At 42.6% G+C, this 25,373-nt stretch overlaps 1 protein-coding gene across 3 annotated transcripts in view; it reads right to left on the reverse strand.

Annotated features, from left to right (window-relative positions):
- Positions 1-9,437: 9,437 nt before the first annotated feature.
- The window catches only part of Cacna1e (calcium voltage-gated channel subunit alpha1 E), a 309,640-nt gene continuing 293,704 nt past the window's right edge, over positions 9,438-25,373 (reverse strand). For 2 of the 3 annotated variants that reach the window (XM_052200273.1, XM_052200272.1), the window contains 6 exons: positions 24,977-25,077; positions 24,594-24,700; positions 17,599-17,710; positions 13,604-13,784; positions 11,932-12,122; positions 9,438-9,980 (listed from right to left, as the gene is read on the reverse strand). In XM_052200273.1, the coding sequence (XP_052056233.1) occupies positions 9,438-9,980; positions 11,932-12,122; positions 13,604-13,784; positions 17,599-17,710; positions 24,594-24,700; positions 24,977-25,077 (1,235 nt within the window). Of the gene's footprint in view, positions 9,981-11,931; positions 12,123-13,603; positions 13,785-14,787; positions 14,917-17,598; positions 17,711-24,593; positions 24,701-24,976; positions 25,078-25,373 lie in introns of all 3 variants that reach the window. The other variant, XM_052200271.1, reaches the window with a different exon arrangement.

Consider the following 25,373-nt stretch of genomic DNA (forward strand, 5'->3'; position numbering starts at 1 on the left):
TAAAGGAATGGTTTCCCCTCTGTGGACTCTCCAGGTAGCTGCACTCCTTACTCATCATCTCTATTCTTTTTCTCTTCCTTTGTTGCTTCTCACGTTTAAGGTGTTCCAACACCATATTCATATGTGACTTGTCTCAATATTTTGTGATTATGTTTTGCTTGAGTTGCTTTGTTTTTAAAATTAGAATCTCACTGCATAGCCCAGGCTAGCCAGAAATTCTGGGTCTTCTACTTCAACCTCCTGAGAATTGGGACCAGACCTATGCCACACTACATTCAGATGCTTAAATATTTAAGGGACTTTGGTTTGGGAATTACCCTAGATCTATAGCAAAAGAACATGGTATGTAAGTCAAGTCGGGATGCGATATTCCAAAAGCAGTGTATGAAGTTAGGGCGTTGCGTGTAAATGTAACCTCTTAGAAACTCAGATTATGGTGTAGAATCTAGAGACAAATTTAGAATAGCATCCTTTTTTTTTCTTTATATGTATTTCATAGTATCATTAGCCTGTGAAAAGATATAAACTTGAGTTCTAGATTAGAATAAATTTGAAAAAACAAACAAACAATCCAGGTAACTTCCTCAAAAATCTGGTTTAGTTGAAGAAAACATTGTGTCATGCCACACCACTTTGATGTAACAGGTTGACAAATTTGTTTCCAATTCAAACCATGATTGAATCACTAGAATAATATGATTGAAAAAAAACCTCAAGAGATGTTTATGAATGTATAAACTTCCCACCCGACCTCCAAAACTCAGATGGATGACTGTGTACCACATTTTTGAAAAGTTCAACCCTAAGCAAAAAATCTTACCTAGTAAAATCTTCTATCTTAAGATTTAAAAGAAGATCTTTAACCAAAATAATGAAATATATCCTGAAATCCTGATTTTTATCTAACCAAAAAAAAAAAGAAGTATTGCAACTTAAATAATATATTTAGAATTGGAAAAACAAGATGGCACCCCAGGGGATGACACAGATGGCTTTGCCTAGAATGGAGTCAAAGGGGCCCCTGGATGCAAGGCATGGTTTTTCCTCCATTTGTTCAGAAAACTACTGCACCTGAGTGAAAAGCCATGCAGGCTGAAAGAGATGAAAGAGAGTCTGAGAGTCTCCTCAGAGCCTTGAGGAGGAGTCAGCTTCCTCCAGAGGCTGGCAGCAAGGCAGGTGGAGTTCTTCAGTCATCTTCCTTTTCCAGAATGGAGGCTCCTTACAGTTTAACTGCAAAGCCCATATACGCTAAAGTCCCTTATAGTGGCTGTCTGCTGCTAATCTCTTCCCCTAATAGACTATATTCCCTTGGCTAGAAACTCATTTTTGTTTGTTTGGTTGGTTGGTTTGGTTTTTAATTTTTAATTTTTTTTTTTTGAGGAATCAGTTTGTAGGGTAGTTCATTTCTTGACTTCCAAGGAAAAGGTCATTTTTTATAGAAAGAAAACCTTTGAAGACCATCATGTCCTGGGAACTTTGAGACTATTTGGAAGCACTCACAATTGGGCTAAACAGACCCTGACTTGCCATGAATTCTGAGTCTGCTGCTGCTCCACCTTTCAAAGCCTGGTCAGGCTTTGGTCCTGTAACTACTTCATCAGCAGGAACAAAGACAAGAGAAGCAAGGGGAAATCAGGCCAATTGATTCTTTACAACAAGGTTTTATTTACTTTTCCTTGACCCACCCACCCCCAACAATAAAGTTGTTCATCTTCCTTTTATTTTAATGGTTTTCCTTTTGGATCCAAACGAGCATTTATATTACAGGATATCCACCTGACCAACATGCACTGCTGAACTCCGGTGTTAGGCGAGAGGCACCAGTATTCTAGGTGGGCCGGCACTGGCTGCCATCCAATCACCTACTACTACTACTGCAGGAGTGTCAGGCTGATACACCCCAGTGGATGCTTCCCTTAAGGGGGTGTCTCATGGGCTTGACTCACATGTTTGGTAATGTGGGTGGCAGCATTTTTAACAACCTGAGGCAGAGCACCCAATTTCCCTCTTGATCCCATCCTATTCGCTCATTTTATAAGATCAAATCAAGGCCTCTTCTTGGGTCCCAAAGGATGGAGGGGATGACCTAGATATTTGTCATCACTTTCCCACAATGTTGGCCTTTGAGGTTAGTACCAGTACACTTTGCCATTTGAAATCTATTCCCGACAAAACACCTTTTGTCCCCTTCACGGACTCTTTTCCCCTCCTATGGCACATAGGCTGCTAAGAAGGGTACTGTGCCCTCTCCACTATTGGCTTACTATATGAGTTTCTGAAGTCATAGATTGTCTTTGGGCTGCTTTTTTTCTCTTCCACCTGTCGAGTCTGGAAAGGATGTTCATTAACCCACTAATCTTTTGGGGATTCAAGTCAGTTTACCAAAAGCAACCCCTCTGGATCCAATATCATGCTAAAGCATTTACCCCAAATCTAAGCAAGAAGTAGGATCCAAAGTCAAACATCCTTAAGCCTGTCCTCTTCTGGGACTTTTTAATATCTTCCACATCCATTTTGTCTTTGTTCAATAGTGTCTCTCTCTTTCTCTATACTCACTTGTCCCCAGTATGTAATGTCAAACATACTTGGCGCATTAAGTGTTTCTCCATTGGTGGTTTTCTGGGTGAGTTCTAAATCTTTGACTCAGCATGAGTGGCCTTAGACAGCTTTCTAACACCACCAAGAGGGAAGTTCCTCTGCAATTGCAGCACTTAGGGTAGCTTTGTAGAAATTTTGGATTGTTCACAAAACACCAGGATAGAAAAACACTGATTAAAGTTCAACCTGCAGTCTAAATGTACGCCCCTATTGTAGCCATTAAAACACTATGCCTATGTTTTCACTAAACCCACGGGGATCTGCTTAATGGCCTATAACTTCATATCAAAGGTAACTAAGACCAGAACTACTGTGTACTTTAATTGGCAGTTAGATTACACTATTTAGCCCTCATTTCATATTACCGTTATTTTAAAAATTGATTAATGGCACTTTGACACATTTAAATGTTTTCCTTGTTCATCTCATAAATATCCTTGTTAGACTTGCTTTAAAGCATTGGCTCTTGGGCAATATACACTATCGCCTATAAGAAATAAGAATGATGCAAAGAAAACAGCTGAGTCATCACATCAGGTCCAAGTCAGAAGTGGCTGATGATGATGGCTTCCTTTTTAGTTTAGGGGGCATCATCTGAGAGAACCAAAGAGGAAGTGGTGGAACTATGCAACTCAAGTTCAAATGTCTCCTTTCAGAATATAGAGAGCAACCTATTTTTATGTCCAGAAAACTTGTAGAAAAATAAAGAGATAAAATTCACTCTTATTTCCAACCCAGGCTAGGTAGTGGTCTTCTGGGTTACTTTCTGGTTATTTGCTCTCTGACTAAATTGACCACGAAGAAAAGATGGTAGTAGGAAGTTTGTTGGAGGAAATCATCTATTCTGATTAATGAAAACAGAATGGATTAAAAAAAGAAAAGGGGTGCTAACTGAGAAGAAAATACAAGATGTAGAAAGCAGGAGAAAAGCAAACTTAGCCTCAGTCCCATTAAGATGGAAGTTTCCTTAAAAAGGTTAAATGCTTAGAGGAAATGCCAAGAATTTCCCAAGTCCTTGATGGGACATAATGAGTGAAGATTTTGCCAGCTTGACTTGTGGAGACAAGTGCTTTATAATTATTAACTCACAAGCTCTTAACACACACACACATGAACTAGTCAAGCATCAGAATTTCCATTTCCCTAACCAGGGAAAGAAAATATATTCAATATCCTCACTGAAGGCACAGATGAATTGTGAAGCCTGGATAGTACTCATTATATTTAGCTTCCTATGATGTTCATTTGTCACATTCTACGTCATTTAAACTTATCTTCTTATAGAAGAATACATTTTGTATTATGTACTGGTTAAGGAAGTTCTAAAATAATTTTGTATCTTATAATCTCCTTGACTTTGACTGATTTTGGTGGGGAAGGCAGTTCTTTTCTCATAGGTTTAGGTTATATTTTCAGACCTTTGAAAGAGGAGAGGCAGATTATGGGGAGGCAAGGGTCCAAGACCACTTAACAAGACAGAAGGGTGGGGTGGGTACAGAGATGGGAGGAGATGGTAACTTCAGGTTTTTGACTCAATTATCATAGCACTGCTTTGACAGAAATTAATCATAGAAAAGAAGCAAATTCGGAATACTGTACAGCACAGATTTATCTTTCTTGGTTGTCCTAGAGTGGGCCTGTTCCAAAATACTTAGATAATCAATCAAACAAAAACTACCAAATCTATAAAAGTAAACATTAATCTCAATACTTCTATATTATCTATCCAACTCTTTCAAAACTCCATAAACAAGAACTTGAAACCCAAGAATGTATTTACATAGTAGTAGCATGGCTTATTATAAAGCATCTCTTTGCATCTAGAAGGTTAGGTCACTAACCTTCCAGGACATAGCATGATAGGAGTGTATGGGCAGAAAGAAACCTATTAAAAATAGAAGCAAGAGCCTAGACCTTACCATAAATCCTATTAGACTTTGCTTGGAGCCCCCATTAAATGAGCTAACCTGAATTCTATTCAGAGATGCTTTCTAGGCCTTTGGGGTAGGTTGGACTAACTTGTGAATTTGCTGTTCTTGGTGTCATGTGACTTTTCTGGGATACCCATGAAACAGACCAAATTAATTAAGGGGAATACCCCCCAAACACCAAAAAGATTCACAGAAAAGAAAAGATGGCCACCAGAAAGCAAATAGAATTATTTTTCCCAGACCTTTCCCCTCATGTAGTACATCTATGTACTCTGGGTGTAGCCTGTGACATCTGACAAAACACCCTAGCAGTCTTTGTCCAATGGAGAAGGTATCAGCTGCTGCTGTTTGGGACAGATCTGGTTAGGATGTTCTGGGTGGTTCAGAGAGGAAAAACTGCAAAAGGCTACTGGTACAGATAGCACTTAACATGGGGCTGCCTCTGATCACATTCATGGAAGAGTTAGGTCATAGCCCCGTAGTTAATTTTGTTTAGCTTTTGTTAAAAGAAGAATCTCCATGTGGAGATATTTAATGACAACTCATCTGAACTAACCAGATTCCTTAGCTGTTCTTGTCTGGTGTTAATCCATCATGCTGTGACTGGCCAGTTACATGGGGTAAGCTGATCCTCTTCTGCCTGCTTCATAAAGTATTCCCCTGTTTCTCTTGGAGTATGCAATGCTCTGAGAACCAGGAGGGAGGGACACACACAGGCTGGGTGGAAGAGGGACTCCTTCCCAAGAAATGGGCTGCTTTGACCCAGTAGCCTCAGGCCTTGGGGAAGGTGTTTCAAAATATGACAGACATGATTCTCAGAGTGATAATTGCTACGAAACTTCTTTCAAGTCTCAGAAAATCTCTGCATATCAGGAGACAATCTGATTCCCTCCCACTGTCCACCTTTCCTTTACATATAACTTCAACTCTTTCAATGTTATAACTGAGCTAAGAAACAAAGTTCCTAAAGACTCCCTGCTCTACCTACTTAGATATTCTATCCAAAAAATGAAATAGACATTACAGGCTTCAGAAAGAAATGTAACAAAAAAAAATTTCATGTTTAAAACTAAACTCAAAATTTCTTAAAATTTTTGTTCCACTATACCAAAGAGACCTAATCTGTCTGTAGTGAGCCTTCATTATGTACACAGACCTTGTGTACATTCTTTTATGGTTCACTAGAAATGATCTTGTAAAGCTCACCTGGTGAGCTTCAGACAACGCTTCTGAGGCGTTGTTAGAAGGAACCATTTCCTAACACCATGGCAGAGGCAGTTACTGCATCCTGTACGCTTTGATCTAAGCATCTCAGAATGTGCTAGCATGCAGCAAAAGAAAAGACTAGGTTGGAGGACCAATGGCACTCCAGTTCACACGAAGAACCTGTGGCGGAGGGGTATGGATAGAGGATGGAAAGGGAGATGTGGACTAAAGGCTGGAATATGGGGCATTCTTTGTGGGGCCTCAGAGCAAAGGGAGGAAAAGGTTCAGAACATCTGGAGTCCACTTCAGGGAAACATGTATTGACTCTCGGTCTGGGGAACGAGCTGGTACCAGAAGTGAAGACTACAGTAAAATTAAATTCCTCGGGTCGAAGTGCGGCATAACTCCTCCTCTTACCCCCCCCCCCCGCCCCGCCCCGCCCCGCCCCATCCTGGAAACCTTCATTATGGCTCATGTGGAGGCTGGTGGTACTAGAGGGTACCGGTCCCTTCATCGGCAGATGTTTTTCCTGACACACAGGGCACACTGGCTTGAGCCTCCTATCCTTTTGAAGACTGCTGTACCCTCCTACAGATAGGAAGGTAGGGACAGGACAAGCGGTCTGGAACCTTACGAGAAAAGGCATGCCCAAACACAAGCACAGTTACACCACCTCCCTGCCTGGCCTCTTCCTTTCATGCTTTCTCTTCTTCCCTCTTGTTCTGAGGTGATGAGGACCAAATGTTTTTGCCAGGGTAATGAGACATCTGTCTAAAGAATTCTGCAAGAAGAATTTCTGCACCCAAAGAGTCATGCTATGTACCGGAAGATGCAAGATGCACGGGCTTGGAGAAAGCAGCTTCTTTTAAAGAGAAAGATAGAGGCTCTGATAGCTAGGAGGGAAAGCCCTGGCCAGATTCAAAGAAGGAGGGTGGCATTCAAGTTTATTAGGTAGTAGGAAACTAGAGATTGTTATAATGATGTGTTTGTGACTTAACAAAAATTCTTTTATGTTCTGGTCTTAATAAGGGGTAAGTGTGGTCCAAGATAAAAGAAACCCAGGATAAGTTGACAAAGAAATGTTTAGAAGTTCACCAGTGATAAAAAAAATAAATAAATAAACCATGTGGTCAGTTAAGTGACCACAGCTATAATACTTGATATCTTTACAATGTTGTGTGTGTGTGTGTGTGTGTGTGTGTGTGTATGCACACATGGATTTAGTGATACTATCCTTTGCAGGTGAATTCCAGGTCATTGTGCTGCCAGCCCACATTACTCCCATTATAGGGATGGGAATGCCATCTCTTTGCCACCGGCGTTCACAAACAACCACCCAACAGACCTGCCGGTTCAGAATGGTCATCCTGTTGCAGGCTTCCCCTACGGAAAGCTGCATGTCCAATACAGAGGAAAGCAATTTCGTGCACACAAAGAGGCCTATAGCAGCACTTTGGCATGGAATGAGGCTGAGCAGAGAAGACCTTAAAAACAACACAAGTCCCAGCATCTGTCTTATGTAACCATCGCATACATCCCTTAGGATCATGCTTATATTCTTAGCTGCCCCTGAGCACACAGGGAGAGGACAATGGAAGTGGAAGGGGAGGATCTGAGAGGTGGCAGGCCTTGGGTTGGCCTCACTGGTCACCTGTCATGAGACTACTTTGGTTTGGGGCTGACCATGGTTCATGAAAGTTCCATCAATACTCAAAAGAGAAGGCGGACCGTGGCAGGTGACTGTGGCCACATGGATGAACTCGGCTTTTCCGAGCGGCTGCTGCTACTGCAGCGTCAGCCCAGGGTTAGAAAGAATGGAACAGAGGAATAGAAAGGAAATGTCATATGAAAAGAGAATTTCTTCTAAGAAACACTGCTTCTACACAAGAGTCCCAAAGGACTCTGCCAAGTCTGGAAGAGGATAAAGACTCGATCCACTGAGCTTTCAGTGTGATGGTCTCCAGTCTCACTGGAGAGGGTCCTGTGCAGAGGCCAGAGAGGGCAGTCCTGCCCAACACTCTGCTCCCAGGCATCTGTTCACCCATTCTGATGACACTAGAGAGAAGCTTAAGGAAGGGGTGATGCAGTCCCCAGAATGGAGCTTTCAACTGCATATTGATGGAAGTATTTGAGGAAGGGTCCTAAGTTCCCTTGATGTTTCTGGTTTGGGGGATTAGGAATGACATAGTGGCCCGAGGTTGTTTTTTTTTACCCATCCTTTACTCTGGGAGGGACGAAACCCAGGGACCATTCAGAGACAGTGGGAGCCACATCAGAGCCTATTTTACTAAAATCAGCAGCTCAGGTCAAAACTGAGGTATAGTTTCTTAATTATCTTAAAGTATCTTCACCATCTGACTCCCCAAACCCCAAATCAAGCTGCACGAGCTTCAGGCTCCAGAACTTCTCCTTTAGGGGATCCCCAGGCTGATACCCTTAGGGAACATTCCCCTGTTTCAGTCTACCAGGCTTTCTCATCTTTAGAGAAGTCATTACACAGTGACCCCCCTCAGATATGTGTTCCCTGTCAATTTGGAGAAGTGGCAGAGAACATGTAATTGCTAATACTCGGCTATTCCGGGCTTGGCTAGCACTAGCCTTGCTCCCTGACAAGAGGCCTGCTGCCTGCCCCCAGCCTACTGTGGTCACAGCCCTGTCACCAACAGAGCTCATTTTATGCTTGTTGGAAAACTGAGTCTACCTAGAGTGCCTTAAGTCTCCCCTTCTATCTCGCCCCTACTGTTGGGGGCTTCCCTCTGACTAGAATCTAAAAGGGACAAGGCCGAGAACTGCATGGAGTTCCCACGCTGTGGCTGAACCCTTCTGTGGTTGGGGCCCTGGCTATTGGAGTTAATATTATCCTTACCAGAGCTACAGGCACCTTTGTGGGCCCTGGAGAACCTCCTTATCTAGCCTACCTACCACAGCACCTACTGTGTGAGTTACAACGGTCAGAGTCTAGGACTATACGCACAGCACCTCCAGTTCTGTGTCTTTGACCCTCCTCTTCATGGTACAGGCTGCTGGGCTATGGCTTTTCTCACCCAGACCAGCCCTTGCTGCTGTTGCCACAGCACCTTGGGCCCTTCTACTCTGGCCCTTCTCTCCCTCCCTCCCATCTCCCATCAGCATCCAGTGCTCCCGATGTAGCATGTGTCTCTTTGGGGAAAGCAAGCCCCAAGATAATGCATGAGATGCTGTTGCTGCTGCTGCTGCTGCTGCAGTTGCTCCCGGGGGACAGCCAAAATGCAAGAGCTGGTGAGGAGATTCTTCTCCTGCTATTTTGACTCTTCCCTCATTAAGATGCTGGGGAAGTCTTCCCAGCTGCTCGGGGCAATGAGCTTCGACACAGGTCGGCCAGATCCTGCTGCAGCTTATAGAAAAGTGGGAAGGGGCAACGGAAGCCAAGCCACCTTCGTGTCCCTTCTCCCAAGGGAATAAACCCCCACATTCCTGTATTTTCTTTCCCCAGCAAAGAGGCAGGACTATGGCAGTGCCCATCTTGCAAAGGGAAATAATGCAAATTGGTGGGTTTGACTGGTTTTCCATCTGTCTTTTCCTTCCTCTTTTCTGAGGATGCATGGCGTCCTTTCTCCATCTTCCTTCTCCCTCTTCCTCCCCCCCGGGCCGCACTGGCTTCCCAATTTGGTCTTGGTTTTCTCCCTGTGAGAGAAGAGCATGCATCGGAGGGGATGGCAGCCTCTAGCACTTATCGTCTTCTTCCGTGTCACTCAGGAGGTCACTGACAGCTCCACACATCATGCCAGGCCCAGGTCCCCCACGCCTCCGCCGTCGGTAGTGCCCATTAGGCATCTGCCAGCTGTGCCGTAGAGGTGGTGCAGAGCCAATGGTATTGGATCTGCCCAAGCTAGTAGCTACGGCTGCCTCAAAGGTGAGTGTCTCCTCCTCGCCACAGTCTGAGGCGTGGGAGTCTTCATGGAGGGCCAGATAGGGCTCGGAGATGTAGTGTTGTGGGGAAGGGTGCTGGCCCTGCTGGGGGTGCAAGGAGTTGGAAGACTCGGTCAGGCAAGCGCTGTTGCTCTCCAGAGCTTGAGAGGCCAGTGGGGATCCACCCTCACTTCCATCAGGAGGTGGAGATATGCCACCAGTGTGTCTCATCAGGGAGCTGTAGGAGAGGAGGGGACGAGGCTTTGGTGGCACAGGTGGGAGCTGGCGACGACTTCGTCTTGGGGTGCTGGTGTCGGAGATAGAGGGGATGGAACTCTCACTCAGGGAACCAGTACCCTGCATTGCGGGAGAAAGATGACAGATTAGGCACGGTGGGCCCTCTTGAGACCCCAACCCCTTATGTAGAAGGCTCTTTTGAGTCTAGAGGTTGGGGTAGTCTGTACTACTCATACCCTGCAAGGATTTAGGGATCCAATGAGTAGATGCCATCTAGATCGGTACATCTTAATTATTTTGCAGTGCAGACAAATTTCTGGAAATCAAGTTTAACTAATGATGCAGGTTTAGCCACACAGGGTTTGGGGTAGACCTGAGCAGGTGCTCTAGCATACCACTGTGACAATAAAACAACCTGATGGCTAGCCAGGACATGGAAACTGCATATTATAAGGGCGTACAGAAATACCTGAAGGTTCTATGCAAAACAGCTCCCTGAAAGGTTGCTATGAGCCCATCTTTTTTGGGAAATGAGTTCTAAGCAAAAGCAAAATCCCTTTCCTTCCCATTTGTAGTGGTGAGTTGTTAAACTGCTTTGGCTTGTAGCAGGACAAGTACACACTATACCTGCCCAAGAGCTTTGGATTCAAGAATGAAAAGCATGCGCACGCACGCACACACAAATTTTGATACGTCTTGACTAGCTCAATGGTTGGGCACTTCTAAACCTCTCCGTGGCTAGCAAACACCCCTCTCTAGTATTCCTGAGATAACATCTTTTAAAATCTATATTTTATCCAAGACCCAATAGGGGAAGTGTCTCCTAGGGCCGCTTTCTCAGAGTCTTAGATACTGGCAGGCCTTTGAGTTTTAGCTTTCTGCTTCCCTGTCATGGTGATTCTCTCTTCTTCCTTTCTCTTTCTTGGTTCCTTACCTGCACAATCTAAAAGTCTGGCTCTATCTCCCTGCCCAGCCATTGGCTGTATGGCAATTCTTATTACCAACCAGCTAGCTGGGGGCAGGGACCCTCAGTCAAAACATTAGAAATGATCCCTAACACCTGGTTTTCCAACTAGAGGATACTGTGAGTATCCATGGTGTTTTAAAGCCTGCTTTCTTGCCTCTTTATTAGCGATGGCCTTTGGCTTGCTTCTATAGCCAACGTGTCCTTATCTATTGTCTGTGCCCTTACCTGTCTTCCTTGCTTAGTCCCTATAGTACCTGAGCCCAGCTGTTGACAAATGGATTCCAGCACTGGTCTCTCAAGGTGTGTGAAACTTGTGAGCTACCTGTGAGAATCTTCTGGAGTGGGGGGTCCTTTCAGATGTGGAATTCTGGGTTTGACTTTTAAGCAAGTCTCATTGGATTCCAAAGTCCCAGGGATTTGCTGTGTTAGCAAACCCCAGGGCTGGCTCTGTTCTGCAATATAATTTGGAAACCACCATTTCTTGGGTAAATTTTTCTACTGCTGTGTGTTAGAATTGCTTTAACAGTCTCTTGTTTCTAAACAAATGAGTCTCCAGTCTGGACTCCAGGAACTTTGAGAAGTTAGGTCTGGGAGAGAGGGGCAATGCAAAGAATTCTGTCACATAGCTGGCATTTCTTAGGCATAGACTGGGAATTAGCAAAAGATGAAGAGGTGATATGCACTCTTGCTCCTAAGATGACTACGCAATCCGTAAGCAAAGTGGAGTTGTCTGACTTGCAAATTCTGGCTTGAGAGATGAATTATCATTGAGGTTGATACAGAGAATTAGACCTTATGGCTGAATGGCCAGCTTTATTTCTTAAATCTAGCTGAATTTATATATCCAGATACCGAAGACAGGAATGGATTGACTTCCAGATATTGTCTTACTTAGGGGATCGGAGGGATCTCCTTTCTTGTGAATTCCTGTTACCTCTGAATCTGCAAGCAAAGAACAGCCAGCCTCTGTGTTCAGTGGTAATTTCTTGTGAAAATCAGGTGCAGAGCTCCCAGAGACTGACACAAGCAGTGGAAGGCACCCTCCCCCAGTACAACACTCCCCACTACCATGACCTACTAGAGGCTCAACTTCTCCATATTCACCTGTCTGTTGGGGGTCTGTGACCTTCCCTCACTGGGTGACCTGGACTGGCGACGTTCTGGGGACTCCCAGTCAGCCTGTGTCCCCCGCTCCTCAGAATTGCAGCGGGAGACATCTGGAGAGAGGAGGTGCTTTCTTTCTTTGGATCGGCCTCTCTCCCTGCCTCCTGAGCGGTGGGTGTCAGACTTGTGACCTGTTGAAGGTGAGAACAACAACTGGTTATTGTTAATCAGCCATTTCTGGCTTGAGGACACTGAACTCCAAGCCACAGATTCTATCCCAACCAGGGATTTGAGCCATTGTGAACTGATTGTGTTTGTTCAGAATTCAGCGTTCATTCCATTGGAGGTTAGGATTCAAGACAGGATGTACAGCCTTCAGCAGGTGACCAGCTTAGGACAGTTAGGCTTTTGTTATAGAATAAGTATCCCAGAGGTAGTTTGCTTGCTGTCCCTGTTATCTATCCTGTGAGGACATGGTGAGAAGAGAGAGTCCCTACCAGACACTGCTGTTACATTCAGCTCATATTTCATGGTCTCCTGAATTGACGGAAGTGCCCTGGCTTCTCCAGGCAGATCAACAGATGACTTAAAAGGGAAATGCGGCAGAAAAGGTAGAAAGTGACATTTTTATTGACCAAGTAAGTCTGCAAGGTACCACTGAAAAGACAGGTACTAATGAGTAGAGACTGTTTTCTCTGCTTTCTTTTATGCCAGATATAGTAAACAGTGTCTCTGCCAGATGGCCGAGGGATTACCTGTGACCTGCACTTGACCTGAGAAGATAGCACGAGGAAGGAGGAAGGAGACTGGGAGGGTTCAATGAACGAGATGCTAGCACATCTAATGTAATGTTTGGATGAGGACCTAGGGGTTTAGCTTGAAGGATCTCCATTCTAGTCTTCATGCTGCCACTTCCTGGCTCTCAACTTGGGAAAGATCCCTGGTTTTCAAGTTTGATTTCTGCATCTAGTGAAGTAAGTAGCGGGATGAGTTCTAACGAATGATTTCTAACATTTTCAAAACCAGTAAAACAGAGAGCCTTTAAGTAAACCTCAGTGCATGAAACAAGGTAACAGTGTGGGTAAAACTGGAGCTGGTGGTCGAGCTCAGTGTGTTTGGTGGGGGTGGGGGTGGGGGTGGGGGTGGGGATGAGGTGGCTTCCACAACAGCCCTATGAACCTCTGTTGTTTTGTAAGAGGCTAATTGAAACCTTGATTAATGGCATTGACATTTGTGATGAACATGCAGGGTTTGAGTCAGGCTCAGGATGATACCTCAGAGAGAGCGGCATTTTGACGAAGAGCATTTGTCTTTCAGTTTGTATACAGGCGAGATGAGCATAGGTGTTTGAGATGGTATCACTTTAGGGACAACAGCTACATACACTGTAATAGCAGGATCCATCTTGTCAGAGGCACACTAGGGTTACAGATGTGTACTGTTGGGCCCCAGTTTTATGTAAGTTCTTGGAATTTGAATGCATGTCCTCACACTTGCATAGCAAGCTCTTTATGCATGAGCCAGCCCTATCTATTCTCTTTCTTAAACCCTGGTCGTTATCTAAATCGCATTCCACTTTATCTAAATTATGTTCAGTCACACCTAATTCTTACAAATACAAGGTCTGTCAGTTGCCAAGAAAAGAGATAGATGCTAAAAATGACCCTCTCACCAGAGTCAGAATTCAGGCGGTGGGCTGACAGCCTCAGGGAGGAATGGTAACTTCTGCGCCGTGACTTGTAGGTGTTTTCACTGCTACGTTCCATGGAGAACTCCTCCAACCAGGAGGAATTTGAACGCTTATCTCGAATTGTGGAAAATGAACGTCTCATAGAGCTAGGGTCTGTTACCACCTGGAAAGGAAACAAACCCAGAGGAATACAGAGTCTGGATTAATTATTGAAAGAGTCTGGAGATCCAGATGTGTTACTGAAACTCTCGGGAATGGTGAGCTATAACCCCTGAAAATTGTCACCTCCCTTGAATCCCCCTTGTAGAAACCTTGGCTACAGAGGCTAATCGGGAAAAGATGTCCTATATAAGCTCACATTCACTGAGAGTGGCTTGGATCTCCTCCTTGTTTTCATGAATAAAACCAGATGATCCACTTACTATGTAGCCTGGCCAGGCACTGTGTAAATGTCTCATCCAACTATCTACCTTGGGTGATCAGTCAGGACCTGCTGTAAATAGTGAGTTACTTTGAAATAGGTGGCAGCAATTGTCCAAAAGGCTACATTCGGAGGGAAGCATTTTCTTTTTTTTTAACTTAACAGATAAGACTCTGCCTTAGCACCTCCTACCCTAGGTAAGCTTGCAGATTAACCACTAAGAAAGTACCACCCTCCTTCCATCACTGTCCCCCAGTGTCCTACCCCCACAAACTCTGGTGCTTTGGATTGCCACAGGTGTTAGAACAGATCCACAAAAACTTCTTGTCTCTGTCAAAACTTGATGTAAGACAGACAAAGAAGCCAAGAAAACAGACAAAGAAATGAGGCGTGGCCTGCACTGGAAATGACAGTCCTGACATAGAGCCGTGTGTACAAATGACTCATGTGCAGAGGAGGATGGGAAAATACAGAGAGAAAACGGCCTGCTGCTTGGGTCCTGAGAATGCTTAGCCCAGGGCAGGAAAAGATATATGATGTTGTTGAGTAGACACTTGGAAGGTGAGATTTATTAAAAACACAACATAGAGAAAACTTTATCAGAGATGGTCCATAAACTAGGTTTTGTGTGTAGTTAAGGGGTAGAGGAAAGTTTGGGGCTTACCTGAAAGGATCAGGTATTTCATAACCCACCTAATAAAGCCTGGGACGCCACTGCATAAGGTATGTGGTGTTTGAGTTTTACCTGGGGGTCCATAGTCAGACGCGGCATAGAGGATGCCCTCCCGGATCCCGCATGCTCCTGGGTGTCCGGAGGAAGGTGGATGCCATGGCTAGAGGACTGCACACTTTTTAAATCACTAACCTCTGGCTCCTGGAAATAAACACACAGCCAAGCTTGTGGGACTTGGTTCCATCTGGTTGCCTCGCAGCCCCCATTATAAAAATGGCTTTTAGAAGGGAGACTGATATTTATGAGGCCCTAGTTGTAAGTGGATTATGTGAGCACACATGCATAATTTTCTATGTGCAATGCTAGAAATCTCAAACAAAAGTCTCTAAATGGGAATGAAGAAGCAAAGGCCATCTTTAAAACAACTTTCAGGCTTTTATAGATTTATCAAACAAACGTTTATGCTCATTGAATTCTTGACATATGTGAACTCTATCTTCTGATGGGTGTTATTACTATGTTTATTCTTTGAAGAATTGTTTTATCAGTTACATAGAAACCAGGATTTGAAAGAAAGTTGCTAATTATATAAGATAAAATATATTATGAGTTTACTAGGTAAGAGTTTTATAATTAAAGCCATCCAAAAGTATAGTGGGTAACCATCTATCAGAAATCTACTACAAGAAATATAAAGCAAACCACTTTTATGATTAAATATGTGATCATTAAAAAAATCAATTACATATTTTTATTTAGTTTAATATATCTAAATATTATCACATCATCAGCATGTAGATTGCCTCATTGTAAGAATAATTAATACATGTCATTTGGACTCATAACATTCCAATTGTTCACCAGTCATATATGTGCGTGATGTGACTATATTAAAATGTGCCCCCACAAAGTGTTACAAGGTTAGTTAGGGAAGTGTTACCTCTCAAACTCCTGTGTTAATTTCCTAGTTCAAGAATGTGAGTTATCATGAAGATAACTTTATAATTGTACAAATCTTGGAGCTACTTACATAAGCCACACAGAGATCAAAGTATATCTTTTACATCTGGAGATTATTCTAGGAAAAAAATGTCATTTTATATTTAGCTATTTATACTCTAAAATATGGGTGCATGGGTAGGTCAGTGTTCAAAGAAAGGGGAACCTGGGATGGCTGGCCAACTTTATGGCTACTGGTGTGGTTGGGGAGAGGACCTTCCCAGGCCATGTGATATATGCGGTTGAGGAGGCCACAACATTTGTAGTGCATGTGATAATGCGGCACACAATTCCAACTTCAAACAGATGCAGCAATGACACTGAAGTCTACATGTGTCAGAGGCGGTGTGAGACACACTCCATATGCACATACACAAATCACGGCCACGCCTCAGGACATGGAGCAGGGACCCAGAGGGACGGGCAAAAGTAGACAGTGGTGAGTGTGTTGCATGGCTGACACCTGAATTAAATTACAGACACCGGCACCGACAAGATGAACACAAATCCGAAAGTTCTGGCACTACATCTCAGCCTGGGGAAACTCACAGAAATGATGAGGTAGTCAAGTGTCCCTGGTGGTGGGGGGAAAGACACATTATTGAGATTTTTCTCCACCATACCTATCAACTAGGTTGGCAAGGCATAAAGTGCTAAGAATTTTCAGAATCACGCTATCCATATTAATTTAGTTCCTAGGTCTTAGTGCTAAAACAGTCAGGGGAAAAGGGTGATTATTGTCAGAAACTCTACCCACTCTACCAAGAACATTCTTGAACAAGTTGTTCAGTAGTCAGGGGATAACTGACCTTGCTGTTTTTCCAGTACAACTATTCATGACCTTCTGTCTCAGCAATCACAGAAGACAGAATTACCCAGTTGAGTTACTCCTCTCTGAAGAGTACCTACTTTATCACACAAATTTGGACACACACACACACACACACACACACACACACACACACTGCTGCCACCACCACCACCACCATCATCATCCATTTGGCATGGTTCTGGGATATATAGTAGTGGCAAGAAAGGTTCATGAGACAAAGGAGAAGAAAAAGGTCACCAGTAAATAAATGTAAAGAAATGAGGCTCAGCTCACTTAATATTGGCTGGCTGTATAGACATTTGCAAAAACTAGGTTTTGTCTTGCTCAATCCAATTAGGCCTGGGAGGAAACTTGGAACTCATGATTCCCAAGCTAAGAATAATTGCAAAATTGATTAGTTTGGCAATCAGGTTTGCTTTTGCAATAGTAAAGCCAACTTTTTAACTGGTGCTCTCTTTTCCTAGATTGAACTTGACTCAATAGGGTTATCAGAGATTTTACCATCCTGACTAATGAAAAACTTATCTGGTGGTCAGGAAAACCACATTAGGAGCTTTTTGGAATGTATGTGACCTTGTAAAATTATAACTGGAGGGAAGAAATTTGCCTGAGCTCACATATAACAAAAATAGTGAAGTCTTCCATATGTCACGTCAGACAGCTAGTCATTGTTGCAGATGCAGCCACTAAGTATTAGAGGAGGTGGACTTCACTCAAGGATGCTACAGACATTCCTGTATTCCTATAAGCAGCACTCACTCAACAGTACAGCACACAATATGCATAGATACCACTCACTGTATCAAACTGTCTTAAAGCTTGCTATCATAGGGCAAGATTGTATATATTTGCTTCAAAATTTTGTAAATTAAAAGGGTTTGACCTGAAGAAATTTAAGTCCCCACAGGAGAGAAGAGCCCTCTGAGACTAAAACTTTAAGAGAGAACATTCTCAGTGGGCATGAAAAACTAGGTAAGAAGGGGCTGAAAATAGGATGGAGGGGATCAGGAGACCAAGGAAATGCTTCTGAGGTCATGTACTCATTCATTCACCAGAGACTGCTGTTCCTGGAATTGTCCATCATCCGATGGGTCCATACAAGCCAACTGGAATATTTCTTGAGGGGAGAGTGGACTCATTGAAGGGTATCCACTCCGACCACTCCTGAAAAGCAATGTCAAATTCAGAGGTAATGAGAGACAGAGAAAAAGTCATGCCAAAACTCCCACTAGCAAGCCCCATCCCATAGAAGACCTCCTTATGAGAGCTGTACACTGCAATCTCAGCTGGTCTATAAATCTGTTGATTTTGCAGGTGGCTGGTCTTAGAACAGAAGATGTTTAAGAAAGCGTAAGAAAACATAGGAACTGGTGTTTTCAACCTGCATTTGGAATCATTCATCATTCTGCTGGCGACCAGCATATCTGTGACAAATGACATCATTTGTCACACTCAGCCATATGGAAGACCAGTGCTAGAGTATAAACCTGTTTCTGTTGAGTTTCCCTCATTGGGCAGAAAAATGCCAGAGTTTAAACAGTGAACAGCTTGTTTAAATATTAAGCAGTCATAGTCTTTAAAATGGTTTACTGTGCCAGCATTCATGGCTAAGCTCAGCTCTATCCAATTCAGTTCCATGAACACTCCTAAAGGGTTTCTCTGTGCTGTTCACCGTCACTGTTGGTTCACGAACTGGAAGATGACTTTAGAGGTGGTGGGTGAGTTAGATGCCTGTGTTGCTTGCTATGTGGGAGAAGATTTAAATGATGAGGTAGAGAAAAACACTGTTGAGTGACATATACAGGGAGTGGTCTGGTAGATCACTGCTGAGCCAGTTTAGTTCAGTAATTCCTATACAATTGTATCCATGGGGATCCAAAAACCCTTCCTGAAACATTGGCTTCTGTTGCCATTACTGCTACCAATACAGTAGCAGTTTTCTTTGGCCTAAGCAAGAATGCAAGCAAGCCCTCATGGTTCTGGGGAAAGAGGGCAGAGGCCAGGGCTTTGCAGCTCTACTCTCTGAAAAGTTGTGTGCCTACAAGATGACACATCATCTCTCCAAATGTCAGCATCTTCTCTAGGGAGGCATTTTTCCTAACAGTCTACTACTGAAGACTCTGCATCCTACAGAAACTTAGAGGAGCAAACAAGTAAAACTACTTACTTTAAAACATAGCCAATCAGTAGAATCATACTAGATTTAGCATTGAAAGAGAGGTTTGGATAGAAGAGAATCAGCTGGTGGGCCCCCTGACAGTGAGAGTGTTAGCAGAGTTTTGCAACTTTCATAGAGTCATTCATATTGATATTACTTGTCTAAATGTCATTCATTCATTCATTCATTCATTCATTCATTCATTCATGTGTCTTCTACTGAAAATCAAGGGAACAAGAGGGACATTGAAAGTATAGCACATAGTCCCATGAGTTCTAGAAAGAACAGTTAACTCTTTAATAGGTGAAGAAGACCTCCTATGGGTTCATGTGTCCTCAAAAGTTCATGTGTTGGAAATTCCATTACTAAATATAAAAGTAGACCATTTGGAAGATTATTAGGGCTGATGAGGCCATGAAGGCAGAGCTCCCATGGTACATCACTTACAGTCTTCATCACAAAAGACCCAAATATCTGTGCTAACAAGGCTATTCTGTCTCTTCTCACACAATTTGATAAAACTAAAAGGCCCTCATCACATAAGGCACCATGCTTTGGGGCTTCCCAAAACCCAGCATTATTATCCAAATACAAATTCTATTCTTTATAACCTACTAGTCTGAGGTATTTTGTTAGAAAAACAGAAAAAAATATTGACAGGACCCTTGGAATCACCAAACGACTCCATGGTTAAATAATTTGAACTCAGAGTGATAACCTTCTTTTAAAATGGCCTCTCCAATGCTCTTGTTCCTACCTCACCAGCCTCCTTTGGCCTCCCTGTCCTTTGATCCCAGAATTCCATGTATATGCTGATTTAAGTGTGATGAATGTAATAATAGCCAGGCTACATCTGCTTTCCACAAAACTCTTTCCATATACTTTGGCGTCTTCATACCAAAAGTTATTTCCTTAAGCAAATGGTCTTCAATTTCCCTTATGAACATCGATGCAAAAATACTCAATAAAATTCTTGCCAACCAAATCCAAGAACACATAAAAACAATCATCCACCATGATCAAGTAGGCTTTATTCCAGGGATGCAGGGTTGGTTCAATATACAGAAATCCATCAATGCGATCCACTACATAAACAAACTCAAAGAAAAAAACCACATGGTCATTTCATTGGATGCTGAAAAAGCATTTGACAAAATTCAGCATCATTTCATGCTTAAAGTCTTGGAAAGAACAGGAATTCAAAGCCCATACCCAAACATAGTAAAAGCAATAAAAAGCAAACCGGTAGCCAGCATCAAACTAAATGGAGAGAAACTTGAAGCAATCTCACTAAAATCAGGGACTAGACAGGGCTGCCCCTCTTTCCTTATCTTTTCAATATTGTACTTGAGGTACTAGCTAGGGCAGTTAGACAACATAAGGAGGTCAAAGGTATACAAATTGGAAACTAAGAAGTCAAACTATCATTATTTGCAGATGATATGATAGTCTACCTAAGTGACCCAAAAAACTCCACTAGAGAACTCCTACAGCTGATAAACAACTTCAGCAAAGTGGCAGGTTATAAAATCAACTCAAGCAAATCAGTACCCTTCCTATACTCAAAGGATAAGCAGGCTAAGAAAGAAATTAGGGAACTGACCCCCTTCACAATAGCCACAAACAGTATAAAGTACCTTGGGGTGACTCTTACCAAACATGTGAAAGATCTGTATGAGAAGAACTTCAAGACTCTGAAGAAGGAAATGGAAGAAGACTTCAAAAAATGGAAAAACCTCCCATGTTCATGGATCGGCAGGATTAATATAGTTAAAATGGCCATTTTGCCAAAAGCAATATACAGATTCAATGCAATACCCATCAAAATCCCAACTCAATTCTTCATAGAGTTAGAAAGAGGAATTCTCAAATTCATCTGGAATAACAAAAAACCCAGGATAGCTAAAACTATTCTCAACAACAAAAGAAATTCTGGGGCAATCATTATCCCTGACCTCAAGCAATATTACAGAGCAATAGTGTTAAAAACTGCATGGTATTGGTACAGTGACAGGCAGGCGGATCAATGGAATAGGATTGAAGATCCAGAAATGAACCCACACACCTATGGCCACTTGATCCTCGACAAAGGGTCTGAAAACATCCAATGGAAAAAAGATAGCCTTTTCAACAAATGGTGCTGGTTCAACTGGAGGTCAGCATGCAGAAGAATGCAAATTGATCCATCCTTGTTTCCTTGTACTAAGTTCAACTCCAAATGGATCAAGGACCTCCACATAAAGCCAGACACACTGAAGCTAATAGAAAAGAAACTGGGGAAGACCCTTGAGGACATCGGTACAGGGGGAAAGTTCCTGAACAGAACACCAATAGCATATGCTCTAAGAGCAAGAATTGACAAATGGGACCTCATAAAATTACAAAGTTTCTGTAAGGCAAAGGTCACCATCAAGAGGACAAATCGGCAACCAACAAATTGGGAAAAGATCTTCACCAACCCTATATCAGATAGAGGGCTAATATCCAATATATACAAAGAACTCAAGAGGTTAGACCCCAGAAAACCAAATAACCCTATTAAAAATGGGGTACAGAGTTAAACAAAGAATTCTCACTTGAAGAACTTTGGATGGCGGAGAAGCATCTTAAAAAATGCTCAACTTCATTAGTCATCAGGGAAATGCAAATCAAAACAACCCTGAGATTTCACCTTACACCAGTCAGAATGGCTAAGATTAAAAACTCAGGAGACAGCAGGTGTTGGCGAGGATGTGGAGAAAGAGGAACACTCCTCCACTCTGGAACAACCACTCTGGAAATCAGACTGGCAGTTCCTCAGAAAACTGGGCACATCACTTCCGAAAGATCCGGCTATACCACTCCTGGGCATATACCCAGAGGATTCCCCAGCATGTAATAAGGATATATGCTCCACTATGTTCATAGCAGCCCTATTTATAATAGCCAGAAGCTGGAAAGAACCCAGGTATCCCTCAACAGAAGAATGGATGCAAAAAATGTGGTATATCTACACAATGGAGTACTATTCATCCATTAGAAACAACGAATTCATGAAATTCTTAGGCAAATGGATGGAGCTGGAGAACATCATACTAAGTGAGGTAACCCAGTCTCAAAATATCAATCATGGTATGCACTCACTAATAAGTGGATATTAGCCTGGAAAACTGCAATACCCAAAACATAATCCACACATCAAATGAGGTACAAGAAGAATGGAGGAGTGGCCCCTGGTTCTGGAAAAATTTAGTGTAGCAGTATAAGGCAAAACCAGAACAGGGAAGTGGGAAGGGGTGGGTGAGAGAATAGGGCGAGGAAAGGGGGCTGATGTGACTTTCAGGGAGTGGGGGACCAGAAAAGTGGTCATTTGAAATGTAAACAAAAGTTTACATTTGAAATGTAAACAAAAAACATATCGAATGAAATAAAAAAAATAGTCACTTTATCTAAAAAAAAAAAAAAGAAAGAAAGAAAATAGTCTTGATCTCTGTCAGAACTCTTGTATGCCTTCATCTCATGCCACTGTTTTTCTTTCTGGAATTTATCACAATCCTACTTGAAAACCATGACTTTTTTCTTTGCCTGTTTTCCCATTTAAGGCCTGGATCTCTGGTTGTAAGGTCACTTGGTGTATGTGTGGTGCGCAAGCTCTGCCTCCCGTGGTCACCATTATAACCCAAGCACTGTCTAAATTAGTGCTTGGCTCTCAAGACACAGATGGTTCTAAAGAACCAGCCTGTAGGGCTATCCACCTAAAGGCTTAAACTTGAAGCACGGGGTTCCTCTTGTTTCCTTCCCTCCCTTATTCCTCATAGAAAGCCTATTCCTAAATCATACCCATTCTCCCTATTAAGTACCCTGCTTACCTGCTTCTGCTAGCCTGCTTGTTCAAACCACTGCCACCAATAATTTATATAACCACAGCAAGGTACTAAATGATATCATCTCTAGAATTTACCCTAGAATTTCCCCCTCTGATCCAGTAAATCTACCTTGAATTTATAAATGAATTTTACCAGGCACAAATCTAATCAGGTCACTCTGAAACATAAAGCCTCATTATTTTAAGACAAAGATTTAACTTCTTTATCAAGGCTTAGAATGCCGTCTAAGACTAGTCACTGTGCTGCTCTCCAAACATGACAGCAGTCACCTTTCCTGAATGTGCTACTCCAATTGTAGTCTATAGGTACCTTAGTTTACCTCATTTTACCTCTTGAAGAGCTCGCCTCTGGATCTCCTTGTTTCCTCCTTGAGGACACACCATACCACCCCATACCAAGGCCTCAAATGAGATAAGTGGTTTCCTTTTCATGGCAACACAATTTTCTGCCCTCTCACATTTAATCTATCACTCTATAGTTTCCATTCTCCAGATTTGTATCTCTGGGGACTATGACCTGATCAGCAATATGTCTAATGCCAGTGCCAATGCTTAGTCCAAATTTGTTCTAAAAAAGAAAATTGATAAAATCAGTGAGTAACTTGAATCTATAAACATATGGAAGAAAAGCCAGAGTGATGATCCCATGATGTGGGCTGGCTTATGGAGAAATTCTAGACAAAACAGAGATCTAGATGCAAGGGCAAAGGGGTGTCTTCCACCAATAGATCAAGGACTCAAGAAAAAATAACACAAAGCCTTGCAGTGAGAAGATGGCATTTCTGAAGTCATACCTTCTTCTTTCTCTACTCCACAGAGCAATAAAATGTATTTCTACTTGTTTTCTGGGACCCAGAGCATCCAAAGACTGCCCTCTGATCATACCAAATTGTAAAGATAACTCTGGGCATGTTCTTTTCTTTGAAATTTCTTAGATCATGCAGTCAGAAAGTGATTTGCAAGAATAAAGCTCTTATACCACAGTCTGAAAGAAATGAATGGTGTGAGCACTTCCCGACAGTGCTCCAGTGGAGGTTTCACTCCTGGGAATCTCTTTTCTGGTCATTAGTAGATTTGTCCTTCTTAGTGATTCCCGCTTCTACAAGCAAGACTTGCTTTAACCCAACCACAAAACTTCATTTCCATTGAGAAGAGGTGCATGCCTTCTTTGGCTCCCACTCCCTACTTGGTGACCACAGGAAAACAATGATGTAATGGAATATGTATGCTATGAGAGATCATTTCTAATAGTCCAACAGTAGGTAAGCCTTGGAAGCACTAGACCATTCTGCCATTAAGGGTTTCTTTCTTTTTACAAGGTCCTTTTGGTCATTAGAGAGTATAAGATATAATAGGAAGCCTCAAGAATCAGAAATAACTGATTTAAAAACCTAGGTGCTGCTTTCTCCAAGTCATAGTCCCTGTCTGATCTTTGAAAAAGTGGTAATATCTATATCTATATCTATATCTATATCTATATCTATATCTATATCTATATCTATATCTATATCTATATCTGTATATATATATATATATGTATATATATATATATATATATATATATATATATATATATATCCAGGGTACAGCAGAATCAAGAGAGATGAGCAAATAGTATTGCTAGAACTGTCATCCCCAGGGGCAAAGAGTCCAGTAACTGTTGCTTCATTTTCCTCTTTATTCTCAGCAACCACAGCACCTATGCTGCTAGATCCATTGAGAGAGGACACCTAAACCCTTGAGAAATGATAATTCTCTACAACAGAAGTATAGCTTAGGGGTTAGTACATTATAACATGAGTCAGCACCTTTTGCTACTGGCCTTTTGCTGCATCTACTGTCTCTGATGCTGGTTGCAGCATTACACATGCCTGGCTCATTTTTTTCTCTTACTCCTGCTGAAAAGCCATTTTGAAACAGTCAGCCTCAGGAAGGAACTGGCTCAGAGCAGGATTCCTGGGCCTGCGCCACAGTGGCAGAATGCAATTAGGAGTCCCGTGGACCCTTCATGTGGTTTTACTCACAGGCCAGAGGCGGGGTCCTGCTGGAGATAAGGCAGGGCTTTGGCATTAGCAATGATCTCCTGAGGCAGTGATGAGGGCTCCATGCGCTGGAACATGGGTGCATTTTTCTATGTGGAGACAAAGAATTCCTGTGACTTTGTGGGGACTGCTATGAGAAAGACACAACTTACATGAACGACAAAAAAAGAAGTTTGATTCCTTGTTTGACTATTTTAACCTTTTAAAAGGTTTATTGGGTTTCTAATCCCACCTCACTAGAAAGCTCTAGAACTCCAAAACCCCTTACCACCATTTTAGGGTATTGTATAGGGATACATGCAACCTGTTCCCTAGAAATCTATGTTTATTCATGACCTATCTAATGTGTTCTCAATGGTCCTTACCTGTTCTTCCAGCTGCTGTCTCTGTTTCTTTACCTTACTCTGTTTATAGTAGTCCATAATCATCATTGCTGCATAGATCTTGCCCACAGTCAGGTCAGAGGCTAGAAGCACAAGTGGAGCATGGGATGACCGAGAATACAGATGGGCATGCGCTCTTGTGCCCACTCTCCAAAGCAGCCTCACTCTTTGTTACTTATGCATCTGATGTTTATTAGCGCTCCAAGGACACAAAGCAAATGGACAGACCCATGCAATGATGGCAGTGCTCACCAGATGGTAAGAAAGACAGTAGTAAGCACCACTTCCTCTCATCCCAGATACTCATGTCTAAGTAGCAACACATTTTCCCAAATGCACAAGGGCCTACTGAATGGTATTCTGCTGAAGAAGAGATCTA

Source organism: Apodemus sylvaticus, chromosome 12 (assembly GCF_947179515.1).
Source record: "Apodemus sylvaticus chromosome 12, mApoSyl1.1, whole genome shotgun sequence".
NCBI classification, from domain to species: domain Eukaryota; kingdom Metazoa; phylum Chordata; class Mammalia; order Rodentia; family Muridae; genus Apodemus; species Apodemus sylvaticus.